Source organism: Ochotona curzoniae, unplaced genomic scaffold (genome assembly GCF_017591425.1).
Source record: "Ochotona curzoniae isolate NIBS_2020 unplaced genomic scaffold, NIBS_Ocur_1.0 scaffold_4701, whole genome shotgun sequence".
Lineage (NCBI taxonomy): Eukaryota > Metazoa > Chordata > Mammalia > Lagomorpha > Ochotonidae > Ochotona > Ochotona curzoniae.
The window spans coordinates 67,796,138-67,812,072 of NW_024467122.1; the positions used below are offsets into that span (position 1 = coordinate 67,796,138).

Here is a 15,935-nt window from a genome sequence, read left to right on the forward strand (position 1 = left end):
GGCGTCATGATTACGCAGGGTTCTGGGCGACTGGATTCGTCAGTCCCAGTGTTTACGTGCCTGCCGCGCCGCAGCTCACTGCGCATGCGTTAGGCGCATGCGTGGTACTGCCAAAGCTACGTGACTATCCACCAGGCACCAAGATCTAGCCTCTCTGGCCGGCGCCATTTTGGGTACGGCATGTAACCAGTATATACAGATATGGCTGGCAACATCTCCCTCCTTCTTATACAATAGAAAAATAAACTGGTATGGGCCTGTCTTAGGTTGTAGACTCAAGGCGCACGATCCGTCATAGGGAGGCTGCGTGGCTTGACGTAGTCCCTGTCTTAGACCGATAATTGTCTGGGTCTATCTTACCCGTCATGGGCTACAACCGCGGTGGTTGTAAAGAGCAATGTCTCGACAAGTTAGTTATAAGATTGACTACCCTCTCGCGTGCAATGGATAAGACCTGCGAGGTGCAAGGGCTAGTCAGGTGCATTATGCATCATGCTCGAACTCAGTGCAATGCCATAATGACCTGAGGTGCAGGAGCCATGATGTCCATGCTCTTAACTAAGCCTGTTGAAGCATGCTCAACCATACCATGGGGGAGTCACCATACTGCATGGCTAGTAGGGCTTGATGTATTGTCACACAATCTCGCTGAGCGCGGTGTCTCAAACGACACAGGCAAAAAAGGCATAAGGCACAGCCTGCACATAAGAGCAGAATCAGCACAACCACTCCCACCCATTCCTTAATATGGGAAGTGATGTTCCAAATCCAAGTAGCCAGGGTTTCAGCAACAACAGGATCCACCCGTGTAGAATTAATCTGGACAATGGCAATTCTCAACTCCGACTGTAAAATATCAAATTCTCTCGTCCAATTTCCTAAAAGATAGGAAGAAAGCTGGCAAGAAAGATTAGCAGCCATTGAAACATTTTGAAAAGGAATATAAGTAACACATAAACCTTGACACTAAAATTCTCAGGAGACGCTTGAAAACAAAGCGTGTCCTGTAGGGAGAATAAAAAATTACTCATATTCTCCTTAATATCATCATAAGGGAGAAAAGGCAAATCCAAAGAAGAAAAATCGAGGAAACGCTCGGGCTGAGTGGGCGACCGGTAAGGGTCATGGAAAAACACTCAAAACTCCTCATCGTGGCTCAGCAATCACGATCCTCACAAGCGCCATACAGACCATTAGTTGCACCATCAGCCGTGTTTGCACTGGGCGGGGCACCATTGTCCTGTGGGATTGTAGGAGGAGTTTCTGATTGCGGGTCTGCATGAATCTTCCCCAAGTCAGATCCTCGTGCAAGCGCTCCAGCAGTTGCAGAAACGTCAGAAGGCGGTGATGGACAGGAACTAGTCAATCGAGCTGGAACCCAAACCGGAACTGGGGCGTCCTGTGGAAACACACAAATGGCTCCTCGAGCCTGCCTAATAACTGGGTCTGGGCCCTTCCATTTGGACTCCAGAACATCCTTCCACTTGACCCAAGATTGCTCTTGCGCCGTCTTGAGGGAATGACGATCTGCAGCACTGAGGCCTTTCTCATCCAGCTGTAAAAAATTGATGGTGAAGAGAGCCAGGGCTAGAGTGGCCCGAGGGCTCTGACTGGCGAGGCCAAGCGATTCCCAGGTGGTTTTTTGTTTTTGCAACAATTCCTTAATAGAGCGATGAGCACGTTCGATTATCCCCTGACCTTGTGGATTATAAGGGATGCCAGTCACTAATTTAACGCCCATCTTCATGCAAAAATCACGAAATTTGGCTGAAGTATAGGCGGGGCCATTATCAGTCTTAATACACTCAGGTTTACCCCATGCGGCCCATGCTTCTAAGCAATGTTGGATTACATGGATGGCCTTCTCCCCAGTTAGAACTGATGCAAAGAGCACACCAGAAAAAGAGTCCACGGATACATGAACAAATTGGTTCCTCCCAAAGGATGGGACGTGCGTCACATCCATCTGCCACAATTGATTGGGTCTCAATCCCCTAGGATTGACCCCCTCATGTGAAGCAGGTCTAAATTCGCAGCAGGCAGGGCAATCAAGAACTATCTGGCGCGCTTCCTTTCTAGTGATCCCAAATCGGAGTCTGAGGGTCTGGGCTGAAACATGAAATTGTGAATGAAACTGGCGGGCTTTCTCCCCTGAGGATGGTGGAGACACCATCATAATCATGATTTGGGTTCTGGTGGCGGCATCGGCAAGAGCATTCCCTCGAGCTAATGGCCCTGGTAAACCTGAATGAGCTCGGATATGGGTTATATAAAAGGGGTGGCTTCTATGCCAGATGGCCTGTTGAATTTGTTTAAAGAGATCCGCCACCGGGCCGGACCCTGAAATAGAGCCAGCGGCCTCCAAAACATTCACTGCATTAACTACATATTGAGAATCAGAAACAATATTCAAAGGTTCTAGAAAGGTTTGTAAGGCAAAAAGCACCATATGGCATTCAACCCTCTGAGGAGAAACCGTCGCAAAGGTCTTTTTTATCACAGTATCTCCGGCAACTAAGGCTCCGGCTCCTGTCGAGGAACCGTCAGTAAAAATTGTAAGAGCACCAGGGAGAGGACAGGCACTGGTTCTCATCGGAAAGACCACAGGATGTCGCTGTAAAAATTGTAGTAATGGATGCCTTGGAAAATGATTATCAAAAATTCCCTGATAGATAAACATTAAGATGGACCACTCATTGCTACACCCACTCAGCACTTGTAATTGCTGAACAGTATAGGGGACTATTATGCGGTCCGGATGACGCCCAAAATGAATTAAGGCTAATTTTAATCCTTTAAACACTATTGACGCGATCGCAGATGGATACCATTGAATAGACTTAATCTGAGAAACCTGAGAATGAATCCAAAGTAACGGGCCCTGTTGCCATAATACAGCAGTGGGGAAAACTTCTGTAGGCAATACACATAGCTCAAAAGGCTGATTTTGATCTAGGCGTACTAATTGAGCCTTTTCAATAGCTTCCTGGACTTTTATTATGACCTGTTGCGCCTCATGGGTGAGGGTTCGCCTGGAAGCGAGATCAGAATCGCCTTCAAGCAGAGCAAACAAAGGCCGTAACTCTTGAGAAGAGATCTTAAGGAAGGGTCGCAACCAATTAATATCCCCCACTAATTTCTGAAAATCATTCAAAGTTCGCAAATGAGAAATCTTGAGGCTTATCTTTTGAGGCTTAATATATGTTTCTGTAATTAAAGACCCTAAGAAGGCTTTCACCTGCTGCATTTGAACCTTCTCAGATGAAATTATAAGGCCATAATCCTGCAGAGCCCGCTTCAGATCAACGTAAATCTGTAACAACTGATCTTGCTTTTGAGCACAAATTAAAATATCGTCCATATAATGGACGACGCGGGCCGCTGGAAAACGATCTCGCAATGGTTGTAACACTTGGGCAACATAGAGTTGACACATAGTAGGACTGTTAGCCATCCCCTGGGGCAAACTTTTCCATTGATATCGCTTATCTGGCTCTTCATGATTAATGGAGGGAATAGTGAAAGCAAACCTCTCCCTATCCTTCGATGCTAACGGTATAGAAAAAAAGCAATCCTTCAAATCAACCACTAATAACGGCCATTGCTTAGGGAGGGATGACAAAACTGGAAGGCCACGTTGAACGGGACCAAAGCACTGCATCTGTGCATTTACAGCTCTTAAATCATGTAGGAGACGCCACTTTCCTGATTTCTTTCTGATAACAAAGATAGGAGTATTCCAGGGAGAAACAGAGGGCTCCAGATGTCCCAAATGTAGCTGTTCCTGAACTAATTGTTGAGCAGCTTGGCATTTTTCAAGAGAAAGCGGCCATTGGGGAACCCAAACCGGCTCTGCTGTTTTCCAAGGTATGGGCAGCTGCGTGCCAATGGCCGCTACTAAAAACCCAGACCTTTACGGCCTGGATTTCCCCGGGGTTCAATTGGCTGGACAATACCTTGACTCTGTTTACCTAAACCCTTTCCTTGAATATAGCCCATTTTATCCATCAACTTTTGAGAGACTTCAGAATAACCGGAGGCATTAGAGACTAGTCGTATCCCCATCTGTTTAAGAATATCTCTTCCCCAAAGGCAAACCGGTAGGTTCAGGACATAGGGTGTGACTGTCCCGCAATTGCCTTCCTTATCCTTCCACTGTAGGGCTCTGGCACTTTGGGATGGAGCTTGTTCAAACCCCAGACCGCGTAGGCTGTGAGAAGTTTGAATCAAAGGCCAATCACGCGGCCAATACTTGGAGGTTATGATGCTCTTATCAGCTCCTGTGTCTAAAAGCCCCATAAACGGTCTATTCTCTATTTGCAACTCAAGCATGGGTCTATCGACCATATCCATCATTAAATTTATATAAGGAACCTCTACTTGGGTCTGGACAGTCTTGTCTGCACTAATTAAAGCTGGTAAAAATATGAGTTGGGCTATAGGATCACCTGGCGCAACAGCAAAAACACCTCGTGCAACTGAGCACAGCACTGAAAAAGAGCTAGCTTCCGGATGTAAAATTCCAGGTGTTACAATAAAACCTTGAGAGCTCAAGGCTGCTCGGCCTATCACAAGCCCGACCGCACCGGGTGGTACCGTGTCTGTTAAGATGACCGGTACCGGCGTAATGCCGTCCTCTGGTTTTAAGAGGACTCCGGTGGCGGCACAGAGGTCCAGGCTTGCAGGGTGTCGCTCCTGGCGGGGTTCCCTCGTGCCTGACGGAAGAGTGCCCGATCGGTCGAGGGGACCTGGGCCTTCGGTCCCCATCTCCCGTTTTTTGACTCCTGGCTCGAGAGAGGGCGTCCTCCTATGTCCTTCACTGACTTGCACTCATTGGCCCAATGTCTACCTTTGCGGCACCGTGGGCACATCCCAGGAGGCTTATTACTAGGCCCTGCACGGCATTCCCTTTTCATATGTCCTGGTTTACCACACTGAAAGCACACAGGTGATGCTCTCTCCCTATGATTAGACCTCACAATGGCGGCTGCTAGTCCATGAGCTGTTAAGGGGCCTCCTGTATCCCTACAAACCTTTAGCCAATCTGAAATTCCCTTGGACTTACGATCCTTGAGTAGGGCTCTACATTCTGCATTACACTGCTCCCAAATTATCTGCTCTTCCATTTTAGTGTTCTGATCTCCCTCTCCAAAGGTCCTTTCCACGGCCTGCATTACGCGTGCCACAAAATCAGCAAAGGGCTCATCTGGCTCCTGCTTAACCTGTGTAATGCCCAGTTTCTCTTGCCCTTTAAGTGAAAGGGCCTTCCAAGCCTTTATAGCTGCAGTAGAGATCTGGGTATACACTGGCCATGGATATCTATTTTGATCATCAGAGTATTGGCCTTGTCCGGAAAGCATATTATAAGTCCAGGTCAAAGCATCACCGCCACGCTGCTGATTTGCGCGGGCGGTCTCAGCCAAAAGCTCTTGCCATAGGCTCTTCCAATTTAGATATGATCCGATGTTAGGGAGAACAGCCTTCACCACAAATTGCCAATCAGAGGGAGTCATATTCATTCCCCCCATACGTTCTAACAGGGACAAAGTATAATTGGCGTGAAGACCGTATTGCTTTACAGACATGGCCAATTCTCGCACTAATGCTGCATCTACCTGTCTGTGAACTCTTTCCCTTTCTTCTTCTAAGACGGGGAACATATCTTGAAGTTCCCGGCGCGCGGCTGCATCGATGAAGGAAGAGCCGGCACCATAACTCATGGGCGGGGCTGATGGCGTCACAGGAGGAGGAGCCATTGATGAAATGGCTCCAGAGTCCTGAGGCCATGGGCCACGCGTGGCCGGCGCAGTAGCACCGTCATTATCTTTCTTCTCCTTTTCTAATCCTTGTCTATTTCCTGCAGGTTTACGTTCTAAGCGCCTATCCCACTTATACCCTTCCTCAGCGTCGGAAGTCTCCGAACTTGATGAGGAAGATACTGCTTTAAGTTTCACCTTTATTTTTTGCTTCAAACCGGTTCTCCTCTCCCGCTCTGTTTCTGAGAGACTATCCTGGGCAGACTGAAGGGCTTCGTCACTCTCTCTGACCGCTCCCTTATGCGGGGCATAAACCATCTGCAAAAATTTCACCAGAGAGACCTGTGCGCCCATGTCTATAACCAGAAGCGGTGGTTCCTATACCTCCGATTTATGCTCCTAGTCACCCGAAAGTTCTCCCTCTCAGAGCTCCTTACCTGTTTTATGGCCGCAGTTCTGACTCCGTCCCGTTTTGAACGGGAGGCTCCCTCCAGGTCCCGGGTATTCGGCACCAGTTGTCGCGCCCACGTGTCTTACCGCCCAGCAATAAGACGCAGACGCGTGTGAAGTCTCCTGCGGTAAAATTTATTGTGCACACTAACATGAGGAAGGAAGCGTGAATCCCGGCAGGCTTCTACTCTTATGTGCTGTCTGGCCCCGCCTCCGCCGATGATAGGTCGGCGTCATGATTACGCAGGGTTCTGGGCGACTGGATTCGTCAGTCCCAGTGTTTACGTGCCTGCCGCGCCGCAGCTCACTGCGCATGCGTTAGGCGCATGCGTGGTACTGCCAAAGCTACGTGACTATCCACCAGGCACCAAGATCTAGCCTCTCTGGCCGGCGCCATTTTGGGTACGGCATGTAACCAGTATATACAGATATGGCTGGCAACAGAAACCTTTGATATGATGTTTTCATATTTTGCCAGTTAAATATCTAAGTGTGACTGAGTACATGTCTGTATATGTGTTTGATTATAAGAATTTCAGATGTAGGGCCCGGCACAGTGGCGCAAGTGGTTAAGGTCCTCGCCTTGCACGCCCCAGGATCCCATATGGGCGCCAGTTCTAGTCCCGGCAGCCCCGCTTTCCTTCCAGCTCCCTGCCTGTGGCCCGGGAAAGCAGTCGATTACGGTCCAAGGCTTTGGGACCCTGCACCCGCGTGGGAGACCCGGAAGAGGTTCCTGGCTTTGGATCGGCATAGCATCGGTCGTTGCGCTCACTTGGGGAGTGAATCATCGGACGGAAGATCTTCCTCTCTGTCTCTCCTCTCTGTATATCTGCCTTTCCAATAAAAAAAAAATAATAAAAATAAATCTTCAAAAAAAAAAAAGAATTTCAGATGTATTGTTTCACAGAGAGTTTTATGGAAGAGCCTGGAAACCTTTAATACTGATTCCTTGAGAAATGTCTTAATTCTGCAGATAACTTTTGAAAAGTCTTTTAAAATCTCCTGAAAATGATTAAAATGGCCTTATGATTTTTTATTGTATGGTGTTATTCATGAATGACCATTTTTAAAGGGATTTATTTATTTGAAAGGCAGAATTACAAGGAATAACACAGAAGCTTTCTATTTACTGGTTCATTCCACAAATGCCTGCTAAATGCTAAGGCTGGGCCAGATGAACCCAACAGCCCTAGACTCCATTTGGTCTCCCGCGTGGGTGGCAAGGGCCCAATCACCTTCTGTGTCTCACCACCCACCCTCTGTTCTTAACAATGATTGATAGTTGAATTTAAGCTAATATTTTTCATTCTAGTTTATAAGTATCTTAGGTACATTAACATCTGTTCATGTATAAGGTGTATTTAAGCAGAGTGAATATTGCACAAGGCAATGCCAGGTTTTGCTGCCAGAATTCCCCGTTGTACCCTATTCTCTGCACCTTCAAATGAATTTCTGGTGTGATGTGTTATGTGCTTACAGAGGGCTGTCATGTAAGCAGCCAAGACTACTTTTCTAAATTTTCATTTTCTTTTTAAAAGATAGTAATTTGAGGACCCAGCACAATGGCTCAATGGCTAAATCCTCGCCTTGCAGGCACCGGTTTGTGTCCTGGCTGCTCCATTTCTAATCCAGCTCTCTGCTTGTGGCCTGGGAAAGCTGTAGAAGATGGCCTAAAGCCTTGGAACCCTGCATCCACATGGGAGGCTAGGAACAAGTTCCCGGCTCCTGATTAGCCCAGCTGTGTCTGTTGCGGCCTCTTGGGGAGTGAACCAGTGGTTGGAAGATCATTTTCTGTCTCTCCTTCTCTACATAAATCTGCCTGTTAAATAAAAATAAATCTTTAAAAATTTAAAGAATCTATTTGAAAGGCAAAATTATGGAGTAGAGAGAGACCTTCTACCCACTAATTTACTCCCCAAATGACTGCAACAGCCAGAGCTGGGCCTCTCCAAAGGCAGCAGCCTGGAGCTTCTTCTGGGTCTCCCATGTGGGTACAGGGCCCAAGTACTTCGGCTTAAACCATCGCGCCACAACTGGCCACCCCCCTTTTTCAGAGGGAACAACCTTTACCTGGAAGCATTCAGGATACTAGCCTCTCCCAGCCTTTTAATTTCTTTTAAATTATAGAGTGGTATTCCATTAGTAGAAGGATAGTTATTTCATTTGAGCTGCATCAGAAAGAACTGAAGATGAGCACCTTTGTTTCTGTGTCAGTTTACAAGCCCCATACTGTGTCAGATAAGATTAGTAGCTGTTGAAGATGCAACCAGGACAGGACTATCTAAAGACATATTTAGTCCCCCCCCCCCCAACCCCCAAAAAAAGACACTATACAACTTAAAGACAAATTTTCCACAGCCTTACATTTATGGTTTGTTTTGTTTTCTTTTAGGAATTGAATTGTGTGCAGGGGATTAAAGGCTTTATAGACAAAAAACTAAAAAGTAAAAACCCGACTCTGTCCCTGTGGAGCTCCATTCACCGCAGTGCCTGTCATGTCTGTTTTCTTACAGTTCATGTTCCTAAGAAAAGAAACAAAATTTATGGACTCAGGAAGTCGTTTTTGAGATTTACTGAATGCAGAATCATTTGAAAACCAGTACTTTATTCTTTTATTTTGTCTCTTTCTTCCTAAGTATTCTATTGAGGCACACAATTCATATAGCATAAAATTTTTTAATTTATTTGTTTATTTTTAAAGATTTATTTATTTGAAAGCAAGAGTTAGAGGGCGAGGCAGAAAGATCTTCCATCCATTGATTCACTCCCAAAATGAACACAGTGGCCAGGGCTAGAACACATTGAAGCTAAGAACTTCATACTGTTCTCCTACATGTGGGTGCAGGGTGCAATGACTTGGACAGCCTTCCTTTGCTTTCCGTTACTTTCCCTGGCACCTTGGCAGGCCACTGGATAAGAAGTGAGGCAGCCAGAGCATGGATGGTCAACCATGAGGAATACTAGCGTAGCAACCAGCAGCTTAACCTACTATTTCACGATGCTGGCCTGTGAAATTAGTCATTATAAAGTGAACAGTCCAATAGCAGTACAACACACAGTTGTACAACAGTCACCTTTATTAAGTTCCAAAACAATTTTTTTTAAAAATAAAGATTTATGTACCTTTCTTAAAAAGAGAGATTTACAGAGAGAAGGAGAAACAAAGACCTTGCATCTGCTGGTTCACTCCCTAAACGGCCACAATGCCAAAACTGAGCCAATCCAAAACCAGAAACCAGGAGCTTCTTTCAGGTCTCCTATGTAGGTTCAGGGTCTCAAGGATTTGGGTCATCCTCTACTGCTTTCCCAGTCTACACTGATGGAAAGAGGAGCAGCTGGGACTTGAACTGGAACTGGTGTGGGCTGCCAGTGTTTATGGGCAAAGAATTAGCCAGTTGAGCATCAAGCCTCTTTAAAACACCCCCAAATAAACTCCATACTCCTTAAGTGGTTGTTCCTTCCCACTCCCACCTCCCCTCAGCCTTAAGCTATCTTTATATATCTTTAAGAACTTTTAAAAGATACATTTATTTGAAAGGCAGAGAGGAGAGGAAGAAAGTGCTTCCATCTGCTCATTTACTCCCCATGTGCCTGCCAACAGCCCAAGGCTAGGCAGGGTCATAGCCAGGACCAAGGGGTTTCATCTGAGTGTCCCACGTGGGTAGCAGGGACCCAAATTCTTGGGCTAGCCACTGTCTAGAAGGCACATTAGCAGAAGGCAGGATCAGATGTGTAGAGTAACTGGGACTTGAACCAGGCACTCAAATATGAGATGTGGGATGTGTGATTTAACTCACTGCTGCTATAATGCCCACCCCTTTTCAAAAATTGAAATTAAAATAGTAAAATAAGAACCATTGTGTTGGTGTGTCAGGCCAATCATTCACCTGGGTACCTATATTCTATATAGGTGCCTGGTTTGAGTCTCAACTGCTCTACTTTTGATGTGGCTCACTAATATGGCCTGGGAAAGGGGCAGAGGACGGCTCAAGTTCCTGGGTCTTCGTACCCACGTGGGAGACCCAGGAGAAGTTCTGGCTTTGGATTGGCTCAGCTCCAGTGGTTGTAGTCATTTGGTGGAAGATCTTTATTCTTCTCCCTGTAAAAATCTGGCTTTCAAATAAAAATAAATAAATAAATCATTTTTAGAAGAAAAACAGTTACTAAAGATAACTTGAAGTATTATGATGTGATTTTTAAAAATCTTAAGAAATTCGTATTGCAAAAGCAGAGGTTAGAGAGAGGAGGAGAGACAGATTCTCCAACTGCTGGTTCTCTCTCCTAATGCTTGAATGTCAGGAGCTGGACCAATCTGAAGCCAGGAGTCGAGTTGTGTTCTAATACTTTTTTTTTAAGTTTTAGTTTTATTAAGGGTTGAGCAAGATTGATATTTCATCTGCTGGTCCACTGTCCAAAGACTTGCAGTACCCATGCTAAGCCAGGTCAAAGCCGGGAGCTCAGAACTGTTTGTACTTGGGTGTTAGGGAAACGAAGTAGCTGAGCCATCACCCACTTTATCCCAGGGTGTGAATAGCAGACAGCTTCAGTTGGAAGCCGAGTTGGGTCTCCAGACCAGGCACAGGAAGCCTGGTGTGCTAATCAAAAGTAGATGTGAGTGTGCAATTAGAAAGCTAGAATGTATACCATTACGGTAGCCTTCTGATTTCCTACATAAAACAGTTGTTAGCAGCTTGACAGACATTCTGTGCATTTCTGTCATGCAACTTCTATACAGGTAATATGGAACTACACCTTACTTAGCAAAAACCTCCAGTGACTTTCAGAGATGATCCTGGTGGTTATTGTAAACATGTTGAATACATTAGGGAAAGATGTGGTCTTTTCCCAGTGGGATGGGGTTTGTGAGGAAATTTCATTACTCAGAGCTCTCTTTTTCAGAAATAGAGAAAACCCTGTGCTGGCTAGATGGCAGAGGCCCTCCCTGGTTGGTGTATCAGTTTGCTGTCATATTCCCCCCTCCTTTTCTCTCATACAAATATAGAACAAACATAATAATCAAAGATTGATGAAACTCATTAACAAAGGAGCCAATAGGGTGGTGAAGTTGGCTTCAAGACCATTTGGGAAGAGCATGTATATAGACACTGAAGAAAGCATTAAAATAAAATTGCTAGACTAGGTACAAAATTGGTTAATATCCATAGGGCATTAGAACCATAACCTTTGGACTTTGTAGGATAGAAATTATTTCAGAAATAAAAATCTGAACATTACTTTATAGGTTCATAGGCTGGATTCTTGTCAGCAGTGAGCTCTAAATCCAGTCTCTGGGAGGACCTATGAAGCAGTTTTTCAGTATGCACTGGGAGTGCTTTGAGTTCTTGATTTGCTGCCTTCAGAGTTTCGGTTACATTTCTTAACAGTGAGAACGAACTGTTGTAGTGTGTGACAGTGTCAGAGATGGAGGTGGGGACCAGATCTTGGAAGAGCCTTTTATCCTAAACTGAGATACTTAAATTTTTGTTTTCAACCAATGTTTATTGAGCACTTATTGCCAGGAGCCAGATGGTGGCTTTATTTTGATCTTGAGTGTGAGGTTGTGCTCTGGTGCTTCTCTGGAGGCTGTGTTAAGGAGTCGCTTGGGAAGTTGCTTTTCTGAAAATACACATGGTCTTTGCTCTTGCATTCCCCTGTGATGTCATTGCCTGTGTAGAGTCCATGTGTTTTGAAAAAGCTTGCTAGGTGGTACTCTATCCTTTCTTTGAAAAATCATTGTTTTTAGCTATTTTTTTCCAATTGAATAAACACTAAGAACATGTTAATTGATGTTGTAAAAGTTTCCACACTCTTCTTACTTGTTTACTCCCAAAACATTTAATGTGATTATTTTAAAATCAGAATAATCATAAATAGTTTTTATGTATCTTATAAAACTGAAAGTTTTTAAAGAAGTTAGGATTAGTATCCCTAGTAATTTAATTAGATTATATATCTTACTGAAAAACACATTATTCTTTAAAATCATAGCTGACCCTCATAACAAAGATGTGATGAAAAGACTAGACTGTAAAAGAATATTTTTAGTGGGAAAATAGTGGTAAAGGGAAGTAATAAAAGAAAAAGTGTGTATGTGTGCTTAACCTGTAGTTAAATTATTTGACTTAAGTTGACAAACTAGACAGGGCAGCCATTGTGGGTATGCACCCGAGTTCTGTACAGTGTAACTTGAATCAGGCAGCTGTATTAGCCAATTTTTTGTTACTAACTAAGATACCTGAGAGGTGCTAATTTGTTTAGGAAAGGGTTTTTTTTTTTAAAACACACAGTTGTGGAGGTTTGCAGTTCTAGATTGGGCAGCCCCATCGGTCTGGCATCTGAGGATGTCTGTGTGTGTTTGTGAGTGAACAGTCATTCGAAGGCCAGGAAGCAGAGGGAACAGCCAGGCCCAACTCAAAATTAACCCCCTGTGGAAAACTACCTTCTAAGGATGCATTCAGTGATCCAAAGGCCATTTGTTGGCCCACCTTCTTCCTATACAGCAGAATTAAATCAAGTCTCCACCCTTAATCCATTAGCCATTAATATTAATCTGTGAACCATTAACCTAAGACTTTGGGGAGCAGGCCCCCAAAGCATGGGCCATTTGGCTGACACCTAAACGAATGTCTGAACTGTAACAGCAGCCATTTTGTGTAAATGTATTCACCAAGCAGGTTAGTGATTTTAGTACTGCTGGGCAGTCATGGAACACTTAACTGGAACACAGGGTATGTGTTACAGTTTAGGAAAAATTGGGAAATAACATGCTACAATTGGTACATTGTATTTTTTCTTTTTATTAGTGTGCCGGTCCAACAAAAGTCCCTGGGTCTGTTTGACTTGTTCAAGTGTCCACTGTGGAAGGTAGGTGACATATTTATTACCTTATTACCCTATTTGCTTTTTTTCCTCTTAGTTTGCCTTTACAATTTATGTCAAAGCTTTATTCATTTGGATATATTTAGTATCACTGTTAATCATAGTGTGTAATTCTCTATAGAGCCTCTCTCTCCAGTTGAGTTCTTTTGTTCTAGGGTACAACTGGGAATAAGCTGGAGGGAAAAGCTTTAATGTTAGTACTCAGAATATCTTCATATTTTAGACAACCTACTAATAATAGTTGAAATGATGAAATAATGAAGCTTTGAAGTGTTAAAATAAACTTACCTAATATTTGTTTTTATAAAGTTTTATTAGAGTAAAATTTAAGCACAAAGTCAGGCTTATAATTTTACACTGTGTTCTCATCCTTCAACTTAAACAGTTGATCAACACACAGTTCACCTTGGTACACCTATTACCTACCCCATCCGTATCCTCACTGATTTTTAAATACCAGATTCTATTCTTGCAGGGAAAACATTACAGATAAAAGGAGTTCCCTTTGAAAATTATCTTAGTGAACTTCAATTATTAATCACTGTTTAACATGTACCAAATGTTTCATTGTACCTTTAAAACATTTTGCCTTCTGTTGACTTAACATCCTTAACCACACCCGTCCCCATCCAAGCCTGAGCATTTCCTCCCAGTTCTTGACTTCAAAATATTACCTAAATACTTGTAGTCTTTTTTGTTATTGTTGTTTAACCCAACCTCCAATATCAACCTCTCTGTTCCTTTATTCTGCTAGTAGCACATTTATTTCTACTGCTCTTTTAGCTTACAAACTTTGTTTTGAATTTAGAGGTCAGTAGCTTAGGAGCCAGCAGGTGGAAAATCACACAGGCTGAAGTCTACATTGTCTATTTGGAAAATTTCCCCTTTGTTACTTTTTAGATCCTCATTACATGAAGAGAGCATCTTTGTTAACTTTTGATTTTCCACATTTTGAGCCTTGGAGTTGCATCTGTTTTTTTCCATGTACACTTACGAGTACCTTTGGAAAGTGTTAAGTGCATATCTTAATTGTGGTTGTTGTGGTTTGAAATCTCTAGGATTTGGGAAACCTGAAAATACTTTGTACAGATAACTTAAAAAGAGAGAGAGAGAGAGAGAAGAAAATTAGAAGCACTTAAATTCTGCACTTGAAGAGGCAGATTCCTCTCCTAGATTTTGAGAGGTGAGAGTCATAATGCAATAAAGCTTCTCTAGCTCTGTTCCTTGGGTGTCTCATAGTGCTCCACAGTACAAGCCTTGAAGGTCATATGTTCACAAAAGACCTGACTCTCCCAAATTGGAGAGACTGATGTTCTTAAAATAGCAAGCAATGAATTCTCTAAGTAGGTTTTGGAAAAATAAATTGAAAATTCTGAACTCTGCAGGTGGAGTGTTTTCAGTTGTAAGCAAGCTTAAATTTAGAAATTTGACATAGTTTTGGAGATACGCAATTGCTTAAGCAGATGATTGAGAGTAACCTGAATTAGAATCTGCATTTTATGCAACTAATTGGTTAATTTTTCTTTTATCATATGATCCTGGGTGTTGATTACCAACTGCACTGCTTTTTCAGTAAGTTTATACTACCTGTTTACTTTAAATTGAGTTATTTTTTCAACTAGGAAAAACAGTTCATCAATAGCATATTTCAGAAGTATTTCTGGTTGGTTTTTATGATACCATTTGGTTTATTTTTCAAAAATTTCAGATTATTGTTTAAATATCTGTGGCCTGTACAGTGAAACTTTTTATTTGTACCGTAAACCAAAAAGTCTGCTACAGTAATTACAACCCAAAGCTTAATGAGGGAAGTGTTCATTTTTATGTTAATTGGAGTATCCAAAACTCTAACTTCTGACTTAGGTGTTTGGGTATTAGCCAAAACATGGCTGATCACAATGTCATAAGTAATCACACTTCTTACCTTAGCCCTAGCTTACATAATAAGCATCTAAACATCTTGTACCTTGGGGGGCAATAGTGTTGTAACTACATTACCTACAGTTTGTTCAGAATGACCTTTTCTTTGATTCTGAAGGTGTTGCTCACCACAAATATTACCATTGTTTTTCATGGCACACCACCTTGAGTACAACCGGAAATTAAAATGGTTATAGAGCCCATATTGTTTGTTAGACTTTACCCTTTTAATTAAACAGCAAATATTTCTTGAGCTATACAAACATGTCTTGATTATGTTGTTTAGATTCTGATTAAACAGTAGTTAAGCATAGACAGGAAAATGCTGATAAAAATGCTAGCATTCACATGTGATAAGCCACAAATCATCTAATTTAATCACCCAAGCATGCATGAGGCATAAATACTGTTTTCTACATTTCACAGATGGAAAAACAAACAGGGAGAGGTTAAGTAACTCACTCAAGCTCCTATGTTCAGAATGGCTCAAAAACCTCTTTTGAATCCAGGCAGTCTAGTTTTTGAACATATGCTCATAGTCATTATTTTACTTAAGCTTGTAGTCGGCTTCATAGACAGAGGTCTCAAGTGTTAATTATTTAAAGTCCAATGAAAAGAAATGGAAAAAGACCATGATGAAATTCTGGGGTGAGTTACCAGTGCCCTGGCTACATTGAGTTTTCCTGAGCTTGCGGCTGGTGCTCCCTGCTTAGCACCACTGTCCTGCTTTGCCTAAGGTGAGTGTTCCCTCAGTGCACTTCAGGTGCCTTGTGCTGAAAATGTCATCTGAATCCTGCAGGGCTATTTATTTTAGCACTGTTTAACCAACATTTATTATGACTAAGCTTTCAGATGTGCCTTGCTATCTATAAACTGGCTGCCCATAAGGATCAGGGACAGGGTTGGGTGGTCTTTAGGTAAAGGTGTAAA

At 43.1% G+C, this 15,935-nt stretch overlaps 1 protein-coding gene across 9 annotated transcripts in view; it reads left to right on the forward strand.

The window, feature by feature from the left end:
- Window positions 1–15,935, forward strand: part of USP3 (ubiquitin specific peptidase 3) — a 101,264-nt gene that overhangs the window by 29,808 nt on the left and 55,521 nt on the right. For 4 of the 9 annotated variants that reach the window (XM_040968888.1, XM_040968892.1, XM_040968890.1 and 1 more), the window contains 3 exons: window positions 13,010–13,070; window positions 14,144–14,268; window positions 15,562–15,742. Coding sequence is in view for 3 of the 9 variants with exons in the window: in XM_040968884.1 (XP_040824818.1) it covers window positions 13,010–13,070 (61 nt within the window). In the remaining 6 variants the exon portion in view is untranslated. The remainder of the gene's footprint in view (window positions 1–13,009; window positions 13,071–14,143; window positions 14,269–15,561; window positions 15,743–15,935) is intronic. The other 5 variants (XM_040968884.1, XM_040968885.1, XM_040968886.1 and 2 more) reach the window with 2 other exon arrangements.